This window comes from Hippocampus zosterae, chromosome 13 (genome assembly GCF_025434085.1).
Source record: "Hippocampus zosterae strain Florida chromosome 13, ASM2543408v3, whole genome shotgun sequence".
Taxonomy (NCBI): domain Eukaryota; kingdom Metazoa; phylum Chordata; class Actinopteri; order Syngnathiformes; family Syngnathidae; genus Hippocampus; species Hippocampus zosterae.
The window spans coordinates 11,282,317-11,302,317 of record NC_067463.1 but is presented as its reverse complement, the minus strand read 5'-3'; the positions used below and the strand labels follow the sequence as shown (position 1 = coordinate 11,302,317).

The 20,001-nt window shown below is 41.3% G+C and overlaps 2 protein-coding genes and 1 long non-coding RNA gene across 20 annotated transcripts in view; 2 read left to right on the top strand and 1 right to left on the bottom strand.

Moving 5' to 3' along the window:
- Window positions 1-20,001, top strand: part of camk2d2 (calcium/calmodulin-dependent protein kinase (CaM kinase) II delta 2) — a 48,067-nt gene that overhangs the window by 1,550 nt on the left and 26,516 nt on the right. For 6 of the 17 annotated variants that reach the window (XM_052084553.1, XM_052084541.1, XM_052084552.1 and 3 more), the window contains exons 1-2: window positions 511-593; window positions 15,384-15,478. In XM_052084553.1, the coding sequence (XP_051940513.1) occupies window positions 526-593; window positions 15,384-15,478 (163 nt within the window). In that variant the 5' untranslated portion in view covers window positions 511-525. Of the gene's footprint in view, window positions 1-496; window positions 594-11,439; window positions 11,865-15,383; window positions 15,479-20,001 lie in introns of those variants that run through there. The other 11 variants (XM_052084550.1, XM_052084546.1, XM_052084549.1 and 8 more) reach the window with 5 other exon arrangements.
- Window positions 4,453-5,454, bottom strand: LOC127613500 (uncharacterized). The gene is made up of 2 exons (XR_007966213.1): window positions 5,328-5,454; window positions 4,453-5,225 (listed from the first exon to the last, which is right to left on the bottom strand). It is a non-coding gene; the product is annotated as an uncharacterized LOC127613500 (long non-coding RNA).
- cxcl8a (chemokine (C-X-C motif) ligand 8a) lies at window positions 8,632-10,002 on the top strand. Of its 2 annotated transcripts, none has more exons than XM_052084564.1 (4): window positions 8,632-8,857; window positions 8,997-9,129; window positions 9,246-9,332; window positions 9,607-10,002. In XM_052084564.1, exons 1-4 carry the CDS (start codon window positions 8,794-8,796, stop codon window positions 9,617-9,619), a joined length of 297 nt encoding a protein of 98 aa, XP_051940524.1. In that variant the 5' UTR covers window positions 8,632-8,793; the 3' UTR covers window positions 9,620-10,002. The 2 variants fall into 2 exon arrangements, with proteins under 2 accessions (XP_051940524.1, XP_051940523.1); XM_052084563.1 differs by having other exon boundaries at window positions 9,604-10,002.

Genomic DNA, 20,001 nt, shown 5'->3' with positions numbered 1-20,001 from the left:
CAGGTCTGTGGACCAGATATTGTTAGAAGTACCAAGAACTAAACTGAGGCTCAGAGGGGATCGAGCCTTTTCTGTTGCTGGTCCCTCTCTCTGGAATGACCTCCCACTGAACATTCGGCAAGCCTCCTCGCTGCCCATCTTCAAAGCCCTCCTCAAAACTCACTTGTATACTTTGGCATTCGACTCAGCACGACTTAGATTTGTTCTTGATTTTACTGTTTGGTGCTTTCTACCGATCTTTATTACCGATTTGTCTTACTGTTTATTGTGCATGTTAAATTGCTCCATGTACAGCACTTTGTATGCAGTGATGGCTGTTTGAAAGTGCTCTATAAATACTGTTGACTTGACTTGACTTGACAAATGCATTTTATTCATCAATAACTGTAAACTATTTAATCATGTTCATTTGAAAAACAGATATACCGGTACATATATTTTGAAATGTTTTTATTACAATATTTCATTTTCGTAATCATATTTTTCTTCCTTTGAGATCGGCGGCACCCTACCATTCTCTTACTGATGAGTCGCTACTGCATTGGCGTTGCCTTTCACAGGTGGAGGGACCTTGGACAGCTTATGCTCAGCAGGTAAATTCATCACCACTTTCTGTGTTTTTTAATTGATTTTAGGTTCCAAAAAAAAAAAAGATTGAAACCAAAAACATTTAGTTTTGTAGTAGCACTCCATTATGAATAAGATATGCTATGAACGTAGCAGCCGTAGCTAATGGCTTGTTTACAGTGATTGTTACAATCAGTGCATGTGAGTGAGGGGTGTGGCTTTGCGCAGAGACTCAGGAGGGGAGGGATTAGTGAAGTGAGGGTGCATACAAATTTTGCTAGTTGTTTGTAGTTACTAACACAGACTCGACATTTAAGATAGTTTAACCTCAGCCACTTTAATACCCACATCAAATCACATGTGCCAGTCTTCGCTTCATCTCTATTCCAGGCGTTTTAAACTTGCAACCCGGGAGCCATTTGCAGCCCCCCCCCCCCACCCCCTCGGATTATATTTTGCGGCCCGCGACTTCATATCACAATTTAATCGAGTGTGGGCGCCACCTCTCTTGTCCTTTCAATGCAATGGGTATTTTCTATGTGTGTGTGTGTTTTTTTAATCACTTGTGGGCTACCATGCAGTAGCAACTTTTTTTTAATACCAATTCCGGCAATGGATAAAAATGTATAACCAGTATGCACTTTGTTTTGACCAACTTATATCGCTGATTGGTACAGGTGGTGCCTTGGCAGTCAGTGTAAATAGCAAAGATGGATGATTCTCATAAATTGTTGTTCTGGTTCATCAGAACACATTTTGACCTTTAGGAAACCTTCGTCATAATTTTATTTAATTATACAAATAAAGAAATATCTTATCTTCAAAACATTTCATTCATTTCACAAAAAACTTCATGCAGGGAGATAAGATCATATATTCATATAATCACGTTGAGTTACTTAAAGTTGTTTGGAATAAATACTGTAATAATTGTAATAATTATGTAATAAAAAAATAGAGAAACATGTACAGTATGTTGATTGTCTTGGAAATCACGTTTTGCCATTCATGCTGCGTGTCTCCGTGTTCTTGAACAGCCTAGGCTGCGCAGCCTTCTTCTATCAGCTGTACTTACACCCGCGCTGCAAGAAGGAGAGATACCGACGCTCGTTCCTACCGACTGCTCTCAGGCTGCTGAATAAAAATAACAACAATAATAATAATAATAATTAAATGATGTGAAAGACAATTGTAAATAGCACTGCGATTTATCCATTATGTGTTTCTATTGCACTTAATTGAACGGTGTTTGTTGTTTTTTTTTCTTCTTTCTTCTTTCTACCTACATTCTTGCTCCTGGAGGCTGTAAATTTCCCCAGTGTGGGACAAATAAAGGATATCTTATAAAAAGACAAACAAGCATAACTGTCATGTTCCGTATTTGGCAGCAGGTGGCAGGCGTTCCATTTCGGCCGCCTGCACACCTGCTGCCTATTTGTCAGTGATTGCACCTGCTTATCTAGGCGCTCCGGCTGTTGACTCATTTGCCGGAGTATTGCATGCCGTGCCACTGCCACTGCTATTGCCCATGTATTTCAATAAAGAGAAAACGCTACTCGTATACTATTGCTGTTCTTTACATTCTTCGACGTTCCATTATAAAGATTATCGTAATTACCTTATTGATTCCCTTGCCGTTTTTTTGGGCAAGCGTTTTTCATTTTTATATTAATTTCGTTTTATTATATTAATTCCTGTTTTTTCGTTAGTAACTAGCGCTTTCTGTTTTGTCAATTAGACGGCGTAATTTTGGTTTGTAATAAATATTATTTTGTGAGAAAGTCCTTTTTCAGTGTCTGCTATTTCGGAGATCCACTCATTCTCATTTGCTCTATTACTTACGAAGCAGTTCTTTTTCCTGCTTCGTGCGTAACGTGACAATAGCAAGGAAACAATTGAATAGCACTTTGTCTATTGGCCTTCAGAAGAACTTTCTTACCAGAAGGTAGCGATGTTGATCTACGAAGCAGGATTTTAACCATTACATTGCTTCCTCATCCTTCTAATAGTCAAATGTTTCTTAGGTTCCTCACAAGCTTGAACATGTGATATTTATTAAATTGTCAGTTGCACGAGTTGGAATGCTGCTCTGTCTTTTTTATTTTGATCGTCAGTTGTTGACATCTACATGAATGGACAAAAATTCCCAAAGTCTTCTCGTTAGAGAGGAAGCTTTTATAGCGGTTAAAACAAAACCACTGACACCAAAACTGTTACTCAATTTGAGGAAATAACTGTGGTTCTGTTCTTGAGTGTTTCATTCTCTCCACAATACCTTTGTTACTCTTTAATCATTAGCATGCTTCCTGGAATGATAAACTAGACAAGGAATGGGCACCTAAAATACTGGAGGGCGCCACATTTATTCATCACTGCTCCTGGGGGGCATCATAGGACCACACATTTGCTAACCACATGCATGACAAAAATGCTTCTGGAGAAAATATTTTTTTATATTACATTTTTTCATGCATGTATAAAAGACACACAATGCTACTGCAATAACAAAGCGCTTGCGGCCAACAACAAAACACCCACATATTTCCAATGCAAAGGGCTTTCTTGCATATAAATGACCATTTAAGATGGCACAAAACTGCTGAACTGAATGGTCATTTCTATCTATCTATCTATCTATCTATCTATCTATCTATCTATCTATCTATCTATCTATCTATCTATCTATCTATCTATCTATCTATCTATCTATCTATCTATCTATCTATCTATCTATCTATCTATCTATCTATCTATCTATCTATCTATCTATCTATCTATCTATCTATCTATCTATCTATCTATCTATCTATCTATCTATCTATCTATCTATCGATATTAATAGGACTTATTTTGTACTTATACACATTTTTTTTGCCAATAACATTCCTGTTATATAGGAAGTGCGTGATTCTAAAACAGGAAAACCTCAAGAGCAGAACCACGCAAAATTGAGCAATAGTTTTGGTGTCATGAAAATAGAAAGAGTTGGTCCCCCACGTCCTTCGTCAATTGCAGCAATAACAGGTTTCACTATAGTGGTAAGACTTTGGAATTTGGGAATTTTTGTCCATTTATACAGATATTGCCCGCTGAATAGGAATTTTTTTAAAAATGATGCAATAGCATTCTAAGTTGGGAATCCCACTATTTAATAAACAACATGTTTGAGCTTGTTTTAATTCTAACATACCTTATGACCTATTTATAGAGGGCAGAGGAAGTACGGTAATCGAGTGATGAAAATCCTGCTTTGTAGATAGACATTATTAACTCCTGGGAAGAAAGTTCAAGTAAAATCCAATAGAGTAGCAAATCAGGTATTTCCAGCTCCGCTGTCCTGTCTGTTTCAATATATCTTAGCACCTGATTAAATAATAAGGTCATCAGCAGGTTCTGAAGAAACCTGATAATGATCCTGTCTACGTCCATGTATTCCCGTGTGTGCACATTATGTACCTCTAAATCTCAGTTGAGAGAAAAAAAAAGAAATCGTTCCGAGAAGGGAAAGTAAAAATAAGCAACCAAAATAATGTAGTCAACCAAGTGCACCCCCCCCCCTTATGACTGGTGATGGTTGTTATTCATAAATAACCAGTCGCATTCAAACTAATGTTAACTGAAGTCAGCACACACTTGCCATCATTTAAGGGGTGTCTGATTAAGTCCAAAATAATGTTGAAAATGAACTTTTGAAAAGCATACTAAACTTTATTAAGTTTTAATCATGTCAGACAAACTTTGAAAAATTTGGAAGGTCAACCAAAGTCCTGCCACAGGTTTTTGTTTGACATGTTTCATTGTATTGTGGAGGGTCTATTGACTGTGTGTCATTCTTACATTTACAGCGCTCAAAAGCTTTCCAACTTAGAGTGAGTTGCAACATGATTCATACCTTGGTTAAATGTTGTGATTTTTTTTTTCTGAAAGGTTATCTTCTGGCCCGAAATGCAAAACAATATACTGGCATTCATTATAGTTTTATATTTGAAAACTTATGAATATACGGTACGTGCCCTTTTTTTGGGCAGTGTTGACATAATACATTCTCTTTAATCATTCTGAAGGATCCTGGTTACTTATTTGCCAAAAAATACTTATTTTGAACACCTGATTTGGCTCTACTGAAGAAACAAAAGAATGAATACAGTATACACAGTATATGCACAGTATGTACGTATTGAATGCCATATTTTTACCACATGTGTCTTATCTTATTTCCCGTTAAGACACGGATATACAGTAGTAAACTATCATAAAATGAGTCGTTATTTCAGCCATTAAATGAGTCATTTTGAGTGACTCAGGAGATCTTGATATAAGACAGCAATAATCATTTGTTGTTTATCACGTGGTTAAGAACACCAGTGTGTGTGCAAGACCACCAAATGTCGCTAAATGTTTAAATGTCTGCGCATATGTTGAGCCAGCAAACCTGTCCAGGCACGAAATAAGACGTCACAGTCGAAAGTTTTCAACACGTGGAATGCAAGTAGCCGAGTCGAAACCCCCTACTCGTATTCCGAAGGACCTTAAAAGGAGTTTGACTCCTCCTCCGGCTCTTTGGAAATCCAAAAACTCTGTGACATCTCCAGAAATCCCCAGCGGCTGTTCGTCAGCGTTTTGCTGAGTGTGTCCTGACTTTCTCATGTTGCCTCACACTGGGTCAAATTAAGAAAAAAGAGAAAATAAGAGTTGACACATTGTACGTCTGTATAGTGGATGTTGTATTGTATTACAATAAGGTATGTATCGGATCTCACACTGCACAGCAAAGCTCCGGGAATTCCTATCGGTTTAGCCTCAAAGATAAAGGAGGAAAAAAATGTGAGTGGAAGCTAAACAATAATGAGAGGTCTATGACTCACATTTGATTTTTCCTAGCTTGTAGCCCTCATGAACTCCTTGTACGCATTACAGTATCGCCTTCCTCTACAGCCACCTGTCTACATCCTGTTCAGATGGTACTTCACAAAACAGCAATATCAAGCTGCATACTCAAGTAATCCTACCAACCACGTGTGCTGTTGTCAAACATTTTCTCTATGTAGAAGCATCACAGTTCCAAAAGAGAGAAGTTGGATAATTTTTGCAAAGTAAAATGTCAGTTTATTGATCTACTCGTGTAATTATTTACTCCAACCAGCAGACAAATATTGTCCGTATTCCCGTTTCTAAGTGCCTTTCCGCTATCATGGAGAAAGTTTTGATTGTTGTCCTGTGGATCATGTTCCAAAAGGGAACGTCACAATCGTACACGCCTGAATTGTCCAAATGAAATTTACCTCCTTCAGAACCTTTGATTGAACTTGTCATCAAGAAATAACAAAAACAAGAAATGCCATGCCTGCCGCACTCCGAAGAATTAGAGAACAATGGGCTATTTATCATTGGAAAAACATTGCAAAAAATACCCTTCACCAGCGATAACCAGCACTGGGAAAATTGTGCAAATTAATTTAATCCCCTACACGTGAGACGTTCACATCAACTTCCTCTGTTGTCATTTTTCTTTTTCACATACCATAAGGAGGGAACTAAAACGTCTGTCTTTTTTTCCAAACCGCATCTTGATTTTTTTTTTTTGTGTGCGTGTGCGTTTGTGTCTTTGAGCCCATATTAAGCGTCGCAAAGGTTGCGCCATACTTCCTGTTGCGGTGTGAGTGATGACTTGGATTTTAACATCTCATATGATCTGACGTGTCTCAGCTTGCCGTGTTTGCGTCAGTTCTCACTTTCCATGCCTTTTTTCAAGCCATTGTAGCCCACAGGTTATTGCAATTACCGCAGTCATTGAGGTTCACACAAAACTTTTACTTAATTTGGGATCAAACAAGCAGTCATCGTCATAAGATGTCATCAGTTTGGCTCCGTCACATTTTACTGACCTTTTCATTGCATGTACAACATTTATTGAAGTGAAAATCAGCCTCATGATATTATTTGATGTGTTCATTTTCATTGTGATTCAACTTGATTCCAAATATTCCAATGTCAAAATATTTGCAATAAATGTAAATTATGTTAAATAATAGGATGGTGCATGAATATAATATATATACTGTATATACACACACATATTTTCATTTTAACCCAAATTTGAGGTCTCATTTAGTAATCAGCGAAGGTTGAGTCCTGTTCGACTCCAGGTTTTAATTTTTATGTATGGAACGGAAATATTTGAAATTATAGGTGGTTGACAGAATTTCCCTGATCAATTAGGTGGCGAATAAACACATTTTAATCCCTTCACTCTAAACAACCTTAAAACATACTTGGTATGGTAGAATCTCTTTGAATGGTCTGAACTTCTATTTCCATGTGCCGCTGTTGTATTGAGCATGCAGGAAAATCTGTTTGTAGCCACCATAAAACCTGTACAGCAGGGGTCACCAAACTTTTTGAGAGTGAGAGCTACTTCATGTGTCCTGATTGTGTGAAGGGCTACCAAATTGATACGCGTCTGAAATAACATTTGTACAAATTAAATTTAATAATATTAGAACATTAGCTAGCTAGACGTATACTGTAGCTAGCTAGTTAGATAGCTAAATAGGTAGCTATAGAATCTATAATACTGCCCATGTTTGCATTTTTAAATCATAATTTCTACGAGCAAATCACAATCCTAGCACTGGCGGGCTACTGGTGTGGTCCTCACGGGCTACCTGGTGCTCGCGGGCACCACGTTGGAGACCCCTGCTGTACAGTATTTGATGTGTACATGAAGCAAAAACAACAACGTTGCCTTCCCTCGTAAAAACTTAAAAAATATATATTTTTTTTATTCCTTCCATGTCATCATCTTTGGGGCGCCATAAAATATAGCGTGTATTTTTCTTCGCTTGTGGTTTCTACTTCAGCCAAGTTGTTCTTGTAGAATCAGCGTAGCAATAATTCTGCCAAAACAAAATACAACATCAACAAAAAAGAAAAACACACTTAATTCTATGCTCATTGAAACGAGTTTGTGACTTTTAACGTTGTATTTTCCCTGAAAACTCTACTCAAATTCTGAATTGTCCCATTGAAGACTTGCTTCACTTCACAGGTTGGACTGTCTATTTGGTGATGGCGCAATAAAGGGATCTCCCTTATAATTCATCCATGCATCCATTTTCTGTAGTGGCTGATGTCATTATAGATGGGGGAGGGGGGAGCTGGAGCCTATCCCAACTTGAATTGGACAAGAGGCTTAGATCCTGAACTGTGGACCTGCCAAAAGTAGAAAAATACCCCAATTTTCGTAAACTATTCATTATTTATACTGAATATTATTTTATCCATCGATGTCTCTTATAAAGATTATAAAGATTTATAAGATGTCTCTTATAAAATAAACATATATGACCAGTCATCTGGATGAGTATCATGCCAATGAAGACATTTTTCTATTAGTGTTTTTGTGGAGCCACGACAATACTGAATTTGATACTTGCATGACATTCCAAAGACAGTCGCATATTGGGAACGAAAGCCTGGGAAAGTTAGAGGAGGCTCAAATAACCCCGGTTAAAAATGCTCTGTTGGGAAAAGAGATGAGTCGTTATCGTAGTGTGGGTACAAAAGGATTGTTGTTGTTTTTGTTGACAATTAAGCAGGCAAAGGGAGATTTGACACTCTACTACTTGTATTTGAAGCATATTCACATGCGTTTATCTTTAAATAAGAATATTTTGTTATTTGGTTTGATTAGGACCACTTGCCTTCTCATATCAACCACACCTTTCATGTTATGTCACCTGTGAATCAGGTAGTAGTTGATCAATTTCTCTCTGACTTGAGTCTGAGCAACAGCAAAATGAAAAAGCTGTGAAAGATGCCAATCATTCTAATCACAGGCTGCTGGATTACAAATTTTTAATCATTGTGTTTTCCAAACAATACATTTTTCATCAGTGACAAATACTACTCCATGAGTGTGCCTCACACATTTAACCTGCCAATCAAATCACCTTCTTTTCCTGCGCACTGTGTGAATTCCCGCTCGACTGCCAAAATTGCCAGTTTGCGCAACATCTGCATGAGAGGTGACTCACGCGTGGCTCAATATAAGGAGGAACTCTCCTCTTCAGCACTACATTCAAACAGCAGAGCTCAAAGCAACACAGGACAGAAAAGGAAGGACACCAAGTTGACAAACTGCACTATCACTTCTCCGGCGAGTTTTTTGAACGGCAACTTCTTCATTTTAAAGTTTGAGCTCTTGTACAATTTGAGAACAACAGTATGATGAGCAAAGTGATCCTCGGTGCTCTGCTGGTCCTGCTGGCCTCTGTGGCTATCAGTGAAGGTAAGATTACTTTGTTGGCAGCTTTGGGATTGCTACTCTTGCATATTATTATTATTATTATTATCACTGCATGCAGACCGATCGCAGATGAGCATCCGAGCTCTTTCACTAAAAGACAATCCCCCTTGTTTCCTCATAGGAATGACTCTAAGAAGTTTGGGAGTTGAGCTGCACTGCCGCTGCATCCAGACGGAGAGCAGACCCATCGGCCGCCACATCGAGAAGGTTGAGCTGATTCCCGCCAACTCGCACTGTGAGGAGACCGAGATCATGTAAGCACTTTTTCCCCAGTTCTGACGCTAATCTGACCTTTCAGAGACGGAACAACCTTATTTGGAACAATCCAATTATGCATGTTCTGAAGGAACCTCTGTCTCTTGCTTTACAGTGCTACACTTAAAAAGACTGGACAGGAGGTGTGCCTTGACCCCGCGGCTCACTGGGTGAAGAGAGTCATTGAGAGGATCCTCAATAAGTAAGTTCAAATCAATTTAACTACTTTTACCATGAACATTCATACTATCAAATCTGCATCCGATGAGATCCAAGATAAGAGATGTTTCACAAATGTGATTTTTTTCAAAGAGGCAGTGGTCACAAAGTGCATTGTACAGATGTAATACTGCAAATAGTTCAAACTGAAAGACACACTCAACTCATTAGAATGCATGTGTGTAGCCAATAAATTGTCCAGTCAGTCTAAAGTGAATTAAAAAGTTAAAAAGCATATCCTTCTCTTTTTCCAGCAGCAAAAGACGTTGAGCAGCCGTCCAAATGGGGAGGAATGCTCCGCGAGCTGCATTCACGAAAATGTGGAACAAGTACGAAAGTGTTCACTCGTTCAAGGACTGGCCTCGTTTAAAAACAGAGAACAGCTGACTTGAACAACTGTGGAAGCCATCAACAGATGAATTATGTTTGAATCAAACATGTTATTTATTTTCAAGTACGCATGTGTTTGGACACGCACAGTCTGTGGTGTAGCCTCTTCGCTGAGGCTGCAACAAAGTATTACTACTAATATTGCTTTAACTTATGCTGCACATATTTAATATATTTATGAAGTGTTTATCTATCTGAATGCAATATTTGTATTTTTTGTCCTGCACCCTTTTGATGAATAAAAGGAAAAAAATTAAGTTAATTGTTACTTGTTATTTTTCACATTTGAATATGTTGCACTTCAGTGCTAACACGTGTTTGTAAAGATGATATGGTGTAAAATTAGCCCAGAATTCACCATTCACCTAACCCTAACCCAAATATCCATTGTTGATCACATTAGGGAAACCCGCACAATATAATAAGAGCGAATACGTAAGCTTTGTCAAAAATGCTGCCTTCACGAAAACCAGTCAATTTCACCAATACGGTAGCACAACTCCATGAATACGTCAACACCAGTCAACAACATCAATTACAAACATTGTTAAAAGAATCTCTGACGCACGGATTCGGTTCCTCTATTGCATAGGTGTCAAACTCAGGTCCTGGAGGGCCGCTGTCCTGCATGTTTTCCAAGTCTCCCTGTTGCAACACACCTGATTCAAATGAACAGGTTCAATGTCAGGCTTCCACATAACTTGCTGATGATCTGCTCATTTGAATCGGGTGTGTTGAAACTTGCAACAGGTGTGCAACAGGTGTGTTGCAACAGGGAGACTTGGAAAACATGCAGGACAGCCGCCCTCCAGGACCTGAGTTTGACACCCCTGCTCTATTGAACAGATATAAATGGATAGATGTAAGGTAATGATTAAGTTAGGCTGGCTGGCATTTTGAAAGCTATTTTGCCTCATGATGAAAAAAATAATGAAAGTGTTTTGAAAGTGTGTTGCATGTACTCAATTTTACGTCATCAAATGGCTGCACCAAATACAATCATCTGGATCCAGATACATTTTTTGGAGGGGATGTAGTTTACTTGGCAGCACGGTGGAGGTCGACTGGTTAACATGTCTGGCTCACAGCACAGAGGTCGAGGGTTCGATTCCAGGCCTTTTTTTCTGTATTTGCGGCAGGACTCAATCTATGACCCCTGTGACGAGCAGGGGTTTATTATTTTTAAATGGAAGTTAGCAACTCACAAAACAGCAGCTCATTTCTCATCTGATTGAAGATTAATCAACAATCTCAATTACGCAATGATGTCATGATGTTTTGAAAAAATAGTCACATCTCTGACTTCGATCTTACACGTGGCCACCAGGGGGCGTAAAGTGGAAGTACATTATCTGGGAATGGCGGATATCATTCTGTGATCAATTGTGATGCATTAACCTTCTGCTTTAGCCCACAATCCGTTTATTTGTGGCATTTCATCTTTGCAAGAGCATCTCTCAGCTTTTATAATGAATGTTATCGAAGCATCTTTCCCCTTATGTTGTGGTGTTATGAATGCAGAATTGTTGATGTCGTCTTTGTTTGTTTGTTCGTTTTGTAATGACCAAAATGACATGCGTGGTGCATCTAATTCATAGGTGCAAGGCTGAAGAAATTACAGTATTTGCGTGTGGCCAGAGTGCTGCGTCCGAGGGGGCGGGACTGAGAGCACAGCTGGGGATAGCGACGCTCACGCAACGCTGTGGTGAGCGCAAAGCGACCAGCCTCGCAGCACACACGCGGTCACCGAAATGCGCCAAAACATGCTACGTCCGCGACTAGACGACGAATAACACCACCGCGGCTACTCATATCACCGGAAGTGCACTCTTCCTTGGTGGAGCGCTTTTATTTTTTATTTTCTGCTGCAACCAACCATCCTTCTCACTCCTCACTCCTCCTCCTCCTATTCGTCCTCCTCCTCATCATCATCAGACCTCCTGCAGATGAACGCCGTGAGTGCATGAAAGACTGGCAGCTCGGACGACAAAACCGGACCATTGCGTGTGGTTGGTTTGACAGAGAGGGAGAGAGAAAATACACCCCTGAGCGTCCCTTCCACCATGGCGTTAACGATCTGCACGAGATTTACCGACGAATATCAGCTGTTTGAGGAGCTGGGGAAGTAAGCAATGACTATTATTATCATCATCATCATCATCATCATCATCATAATAATCATCATCACCATCGCCATCATGTTACGTCATTGCTGTATTAAAATGTCAGCATGTTACGTAATAGGTCGCCTTGGTTTAAGGACACAGATTCCTCGCCCCCCTCCTTCCCCAAAGCGCGTGCGTGAATGGTTGTGCGTGTGCGGATGGAACATGAGGGGCATGACTGTGTGGGTGTGCGCGCACGCGTTTGTGCTTGCGCTGTGTGCGGGGGGATGGGGGGGGGCGGCGGTTGCGGGGTATTGCCGCGTTTAATGCAGGGATGTTCAGTCGCATCCCATTCGTCTTAATCCCACATTTTATTCCAAGTCCTGTTGACATCGTTGAGTAAGCGTGTGACGTCTCATCATGACGTCCTCATCATGTAGAGTGGCCAGTGTTTACGGTGCCAATAAGGCTCCCATATTCCAACTCAAGTCCCCATGTGTAAATAATGGTTAGTTTGTTAAACAGCAATCCCCTCAATGTGTATGTGTGGTCAATCACTGGCTGACTTGACCAGCACCCCAAGCCCAGTGTGCGCAAAGGGAGATGGAACAATCCCCCTCCACAGTGCCCACCTCCCCAAATAAAAAAATCGGAAAGCTTGTAGTCCTAAAGAACATGCAGTCCAATCAGCTGCAATACCTCCCATGTATCCGAGAATAACATTTCAGGTACCGGTATACCACTTATAAGATCTTTGAACTCACCTGATCTCCTTCCTATATACATTTGCCTCTCCCATTCTGTAGACATTCCTGAATTTGTCATCAGAAAAAAAAGAAAATGTGATTTGCAGTTTATCACATAACCAGAATTTATTATACTTTTTCGGAGAGTATAATACGGAGAATCCTCAAGAATTACATTCCTATCGTGGTGGAGTAACTCAAATTTGGGACGTACGTAGTCTCAAGATTCCCAACCACTATGCCACGGTACATGAATGTGCCGTGAGAGATCATCTGGTCTGTCGTGGGAAATTATCCAATTTCACTTAAAACTCATTTAGTGCCAGCTATTTTCAAACCCTTTTTACCCTTCTACGTGAATTAAAAAAAATAAACAAACACGTACCTAGCATTGAATGTCCTGATTCTCTTTGGCATTGAATGAGTTTTAACTCATTCAAAATAGTTCCTCTTCGTTCATCAATCTATATGCAAGCAGTTTATAGTGACAAGCAAAACAATTGAAGGCTAATTGAACTGTGTAGTTACATTTCGGGTTATCTAACATGAACCTATAACATAGTAATGAAGCCAGAATTTTAAATATATGTACAGAAAACCCTTCTAAGTCATGAACATAAACCAAAATATTATTGCCGCGGAGCACAGACATATTCTCACGCCGCTGCGTGCGCAATCTAGTTTATTGCATGGTTCGTAACCTGGAAACTTCAGATAGTGTTCCAGTTGTAAAACACGAACACCCTGTGTATTGTTGTAGAGAGAGAAAAATTCATTCGGCCACAGTTTTTCATTTCAGTTGTAGTTGGCAGCGGTGAGAAATTGCCAGAGGTTTTCGTTGAGCAGTTTTAAAGGTTTAAAAGGATTGACTTAATAATTGATAAGATGATCGTTGGGAATTCAGGTTGATAATGTGTAACTGGTTCATTATTAATCGCGTGTTGAAGCAATGGAATTCAAATGGAAGGCACTACTTGGCTCTAAGCAGGAGTGGTGCTGGCGATTCAGCCTCAGTGGTATGGGGTCAAAAGAAGAACAAATGTCATCAACTGAGAAACAAATCCATGCTTTGGCCCCCTCTCCGGGTAGAATTATTCTGCTAAGTATGACAGCGGCATTGAAAAAGGAGTTCAGAACATGATGTTGAGATTCTCCCATCCTATTAAGATATCTTAACCCCTCATGGCATGCTTTTGTCTCGATACCGTTCCCTTATTTGACTTCCGAATCCAAAACATTTGCTGTCAAGCTGAGCTCAGGCACACACAGATGCACTTGACACCGCACTTCTCAGTGAATCCACGGGTAGATAAGTGCACGCGTTATGTAACACGTGAACGCTTTTAACATTTCTTCACCAAATCCTTCATGAAATGGAGGTAAGCTTTAGTGGCAGGCTGCTCACTTTGCTGTATGCGATAGAACATGCGACCCATCTCTGTGTTTTTCCTATGAGCCTGTTTTAGTGTCCCTCACCAAATAATTTAGTTGTAGAAATCTGCTTGGACCAGGTTTCACCTGAGGTGTACGGTATTAGAAGTCAGAGGTTAGAAAAAGTATAACGTTGCAGGGAGGGAAAGACTGGAAGGAGAAGGAGTGCACAGACCGAGACAGAGGATGAATAACAAAATGCTTTGTGTGTGTGTGTGTGTGTGTGTGTATACAGAGCTGAGAGAAGCTGAGGCAGGCAGTCCTGTCCCAGGCTGCATTTATAGATGCAGCTCCTTCAAATAGAGCCGACCTACTTTTTGGTGGTCTTCGCACATGTGCCCCCAATGGCACGACAGCACAATACTCATCGTAATCATTTACTAACCACCTTTTTCTGTTCCAATTGGTCCAACTTGACCCCGGTTGGGACGCTGCATACCTGACGTGAAATGAGCTGCGCAGTGCCTGCTCAGCACACCTTTGCGATGCTGAAATGCGACTGTAAATTATTTATTTTTAGCTCAGCCAACTCAGAGGTGACTCCCTAGTGGCAGCTGAGCGCTGCTTCATAAAATCTGACGGGCTCGCTAAATCAGGCTCAACCTAAAAGTCCAGCTAACTACCCATCTCTCCCGGTGCCATTAAAGTTCAAATTAAAATGGCAACCCCCCCCCTCTTCCTGGATTACAAGTCACTGACATAGTCACTCTTCTTGCACCACAAAATGGTACTACAAAACTACTGGTTACTCTAAAATGGTTCAATGATTTGGTTGTTTACGATGATACTAGTGCAGCGTGTTATACCGGAGACAAATTCCTTGTGTGTTCTACATACTTGGCCAATAAAGATGATTCTGATTCTGAAGAGCTACTGTCCATTTGTGCTGTAATTTTAGCACTGTCATGAAACATACAATGTCAGAATTGTATCACAAGACAATGAACAGAGTAATCGTCACAACTACAACTAGCAAACAGCTCCAATAGAAATGGTAGTAAAAAAAAGAAAAGCTAATAATATTTTTCCAAAGCTAATGACAAATGTATTCATTGAATCGCTGAGCATAATGAAACGGCATGCATTTCTACACCAGTGTATACACCAATGAACACACTCTTCAAATTTTACCTCAAGATAGTGCAGGTACCTAATGCTTTGGCTGTGTGTGAAATCAGTTTACTTGTCAGAGACAAGATCCGCGTTACTAAATATAATACAAAGCATGGATTATGTCATTGTGTTGTGGTGACTACCCTGCCCCCGAATAACAAAAAAAAACCCGACAACAACAAAAAAAGTTGAAATTGTCATTCTTTGTCTTCTTTTCTTATGACCCATTTTTGATACTGTTTTGTCCAGGGGAGCCTTTTCCGTGGTCCGCAGATGCGTGAAGATCTCCTCTGGTCAAGAGTATGCTGCCAAAATTATCAACACCAAGAAGCTCTCTGCCAGAGGTAGGTTGCCGACACAAACATGCGCAGTGGCACTCGGGCAGGAGGACGCGTCCCATGTGCAGCCGAGTTACGCGTGCATGAAGTGTGAATATTGCAGCTCTTGTATGATGACGCTCAGGGCTCTTAGAGAGAGAAAGTGTGTGTTTGTGGGAAGGAGGAGTCACAGTCACTGGGATTTTTCGCTTGATCATGTTTTTTTTTTATTTATATGGCTTGCACATAGAAAAGTGCAATATATTATTTGTGTGTGTCTGTGTATGTATTCCGAATCGATTCATCAGAGCTCTGGCTGGTCTTGGCATCCCAGGGGCAAATCTCTTGCAAAGCCGACCCAGTTCTTTCAGATCTGTCACTGTAATTGTAGCCACTGGCCTCTTTGCCTGTAGGCTTTTAGGCATACGTACGCGCGCATGTACGTGCATGAACAGGTACATTGTTACACTTTATTAAAGACGACCTCATACACTTAATATTTTCTCATTTTCTTTTTAAGTTACCCCCCTATTTCAATTTTGTCAGAAATAAATTCACACGCACAACCCAGGGACCAGAATGCAGCATAAACAATGGTATGCCTTTATGCCAGTGTGAACCAATGGCTGCTGTCTCTAGCCATTATGCTGCAGCCTTTTCTCTAAAATTGAATTTGAGTATAAACTGAATTTGTAAGAAAAAAAAAAACGAAAACACTGTGATTGCCTACTGCAGAGGTGTCAAACTCATTTTTGTCACGGGCCACATTGTAATTACGGTTTTCCTCAGAGGGCCGTTCTGACTGTGAAACCATTTAAATGTTTAATCACCTCCTCATATTATTACATATGCGGTGCACAACAAATTGATGAAAAACTTGTTTTGAAAGCAGACTATTTTCTTGGCTACATTTTCAGCAGGGCAATTTCAAACTTCCATCCATTCATTTTCTAATCCGCTTATCCTCACGAGGGTCGCAGGCGTGCTGGAGCCTATCCCAGCTGCCTTCGGGCAGTAGGCGGGGGACACCTGGAACTGGTTGTCAGCCAATCGCAGTGCACACATAGACGAACAACCATTGGCACTCACAGTCACACCGAGGGACAATTTTGAGTGTTCCAGTAATCTGCAATGCATGTTTTATCAGTAGTACTAGAGCAGTGGTTCTTAACCTGGGTTTGATCGAACCCCAGGTCTCAGAAGGTAAGGCACACCCAACTCCATGTGTCAATTAGTTATGACACACCCGCTTGGTCATCACCGGCTGGTTCATATTGTGCACAATTAGAAAAATGTATACTGTACTTATGTCTTGAATTTTTTTTTTTTACTTTTTTCCGTTACATCTCGAAGTTGTAAAAAAAAGAAGGTATTTTTATTTTTCACTAATGAACTGCTTGGGTTTGGTACCTGTAACAAGGTTAAGAACCACTGTACTAGAGGTATCGTTTGGTGTCGGTGAGTACTCGGTGTGACTACTCACACTGCTATTGTTCTGAAAAAAGAGGTATCAAAGATCCCTATTTGATACATTCGTCCACGGATCGCACCTTTTCAACTTTAGTGACGATCCACATTTCGCTCTTGTTTAGGATCATCAGATCAATCTGGTTGTTTCCGTATGTGCTGTAATGCGAAAAGCAGCATGTCTGATCCAGATTGTGCCCATCCCACAATTTTTATGCTTTGACTCCTCGACCATTGAAATTGTGCTCGTGTTCCTTTGATATGGCTCCTGGCTTCTGCCTGCGATTTGCATATATTTTGTCCAAGACTAACATGTCACCATCTATTCCCGTCTTCATCCCCTTGTCACACCATGTTTCAAACGTCCTCGCTGACTCTGTCTTTTTCTTTCCACAACAATTTGCTCTTTCGCTCGCTCATGTGATCCCAGAGTGCGCCATTGGAAATAGACACCTTTGCAGCAAGGATCAGTGATCCTCCACATGCATGCTGGGAAAGATTTAAAAATAACTGCAAAGGGATACCTCACCCCATATGCATTCAGCTCACCCGCACACGCACTCACGATAGCTCTGTATTTTTCCCTCCATTTGTGTGGACATAGCTGACATGCTGGCGTGTCAGATACGGTCTTACCCTCTTTCCGCGATAAGCCCTAGGGTTGCATTGCCGATTCCCTCCTCTCTGGCAGGATCAGGGCTTCCCACCCCCACCTACTCTGACCCATTATATCATACCCACCTTAGTGTGTTTGTGTGCTTGCCAGAGCATTTCCGTGTACGTGTGTAAATTTAAAGAATTGAAAGGGGGTGAGTGTGGGATTGGTTGCGGGAAATAACGCAGCAATAACGCAGTGTACGGTGTATTGTGTTTCTGGTTTTGCATGCACATGTGTCCTTCAATCTGCAATCCAGATTATGTAGCATTCCAATAACAGCCAGCAGAAGATGCGTCAACGCATGAGAGGAAGCAGGAAAAGGAGGGAAAGCAAAGGCAAGGAAGTACAAAGAGAGAAAAGTGAACATAATGGCATTCAATGTGTGTGTGTGTGTGTGTGTGTGTGCACACACGCCATATTCCTCATAGCATTTCCGCGCTCCCTTTTTATGCATGCATCAGTGTCACTGCGACACTGTCTGCCAGCTTTTGTCACTTTGCGTTTGCATGTGACGGGCAGCACGGGACTCGCCCCGTGTGCGTTTGCAGTGCCTCATCTGTGTTTATGTGTTTGTTTATCTGCATATGAGCCTTCTTGTTTGAGTGTCTGTGCGCTTACTTCACTTCCTGGCTATCTCGACCCTCTCAGCTATTCGCCCTGGCGATAAAGATGTCTAACATTTGCCCTACTCATGTGTAAATGTTGCAAAGCATTATGGGAGAGACACTGATAATGACGAGGCAGCAATTTCAAAGAGGGATATATGACACGGTAGCAATACAACAGCTACCATTAGACTTGTTATGAAAATGTCTCACATTCAGAGTGAATGCTTTTTCTGCTCAACCAATTTGATTTTATTTGAATGACGTTGAGGTGTCATGGTAACGGAAATGACCAGTCTACCACAGCCTCAATACTGTAAACGTCACGTAAAGAACGGTCCTCGTGTATCTTCTTCTCTGCTCTTTTATCGTCTATCTGCCACTGCGCCTTAGAAAAAAAAAGAACGAATAGGAGAGACAGAAGGGATGGGTGGGGGAGAGAAAGTCGGGAGAGATCAGGGGCTCAAATGACTCACTGGGTACTTGAAGCTAAAAATATATGTTGATTTTTCTGTTCTCTCTCTCGTTTACACACGCTTGTATGCGCACACGCACTCCCCACACCCATATACACACACCGTGATTTCATCTTTTGAAATAAGTCAGGTTGATTTGATTTATTTCATTCAATGCTTACTTGTCTGGTCAGCTGGATTTCAAGTGTGCAACTGTGGGACTGAATTATGAACTGAAGGAAGAGCACCCGTCTTTGTGCATTTTTGCAGATGGCTCATTTAAGCAATTTGTAGAACTTTGGTGGGTATCCATGTAAAAAAAAAAGGAGTAACCCTTAGTCCGTGTTGGGTTTTGAAGGGTTAAAATCTCCTGAGGTATCGGCAACATTCAAGCAAATGATCTACTGTAATTTACAATGTCATACTAAAACCACAAGTGAACATAGCACTTAACAAAGGAGTGGACATCCAGTATCAAGTCTTGGGTTGCATTCTGGGACTTCCGGGTAGAGTGAACGCTGGCGCGTTTTTGGCTGCCGCTGCTCTCCCACAAACTTTTGTGTTTTACGGTGTTTTTACGCTCGATTGTTTTACTGTTTCGCATGGAATCACGATCATCATCTCACAGTCATTCCACCCAGCCCCCATTCAGGCCTGTCTCGCACTCTCAACTATCTTCGACTGTTTCGTCCCGGCGTCTCAGCGTCCTACCTGTCAACCTGTCGCTCCTCCATCGACCTGTCAAGGGTCTGCTCCAGTACTCGTTGGCCGAGCTCCTTCGGCTCCGCTTCCAATGGCTGGGCCCTCCTCCTGCTCTACACCGGCTCCCGGACATCGTTCGCTTTCCCTCCCGGAAATATATTCATCGTGGGTCTCGTCGGGGCTTCTGCCTCAACCGATCCAACACCATCGTCTCCTTCTGGTCTTCCTCCCGTCGGCCATCCAGAAACGCCGGCCGATCCATCGACCATCGTGCGTTAGCCGGCTTGGCTAGGTCGGCTAACGGCCCCCGCAGCAGCGAGACTGCCGCCGTCAACTTCGGGCTACTTAACATCCGTTCGCTTACTGGGAAGGGTAATCTCATTCAAGATATCCTCACGGACCGTAAGCTTGACATTCTCTGCTTGAATGAAACCTGGCAAACTCCCGGGGACTTCTCACAGTTGAACGATTCCACTCCCCCGGGATTTGTTTACATTTCCAAGCCCCGCGATTCTGGTCGCGGAGGAGGTCTCGCGATAGTATACCGCGAGAAGTGGAAAGTACTTTCGGTTTCTCTCCCGCCACTTTCCTCCTTTGAATGCCTTGCCTGTCAAATATCCGGACCCATCCCCACGATTATTGCCACAGTGTACCGCTCCCCCA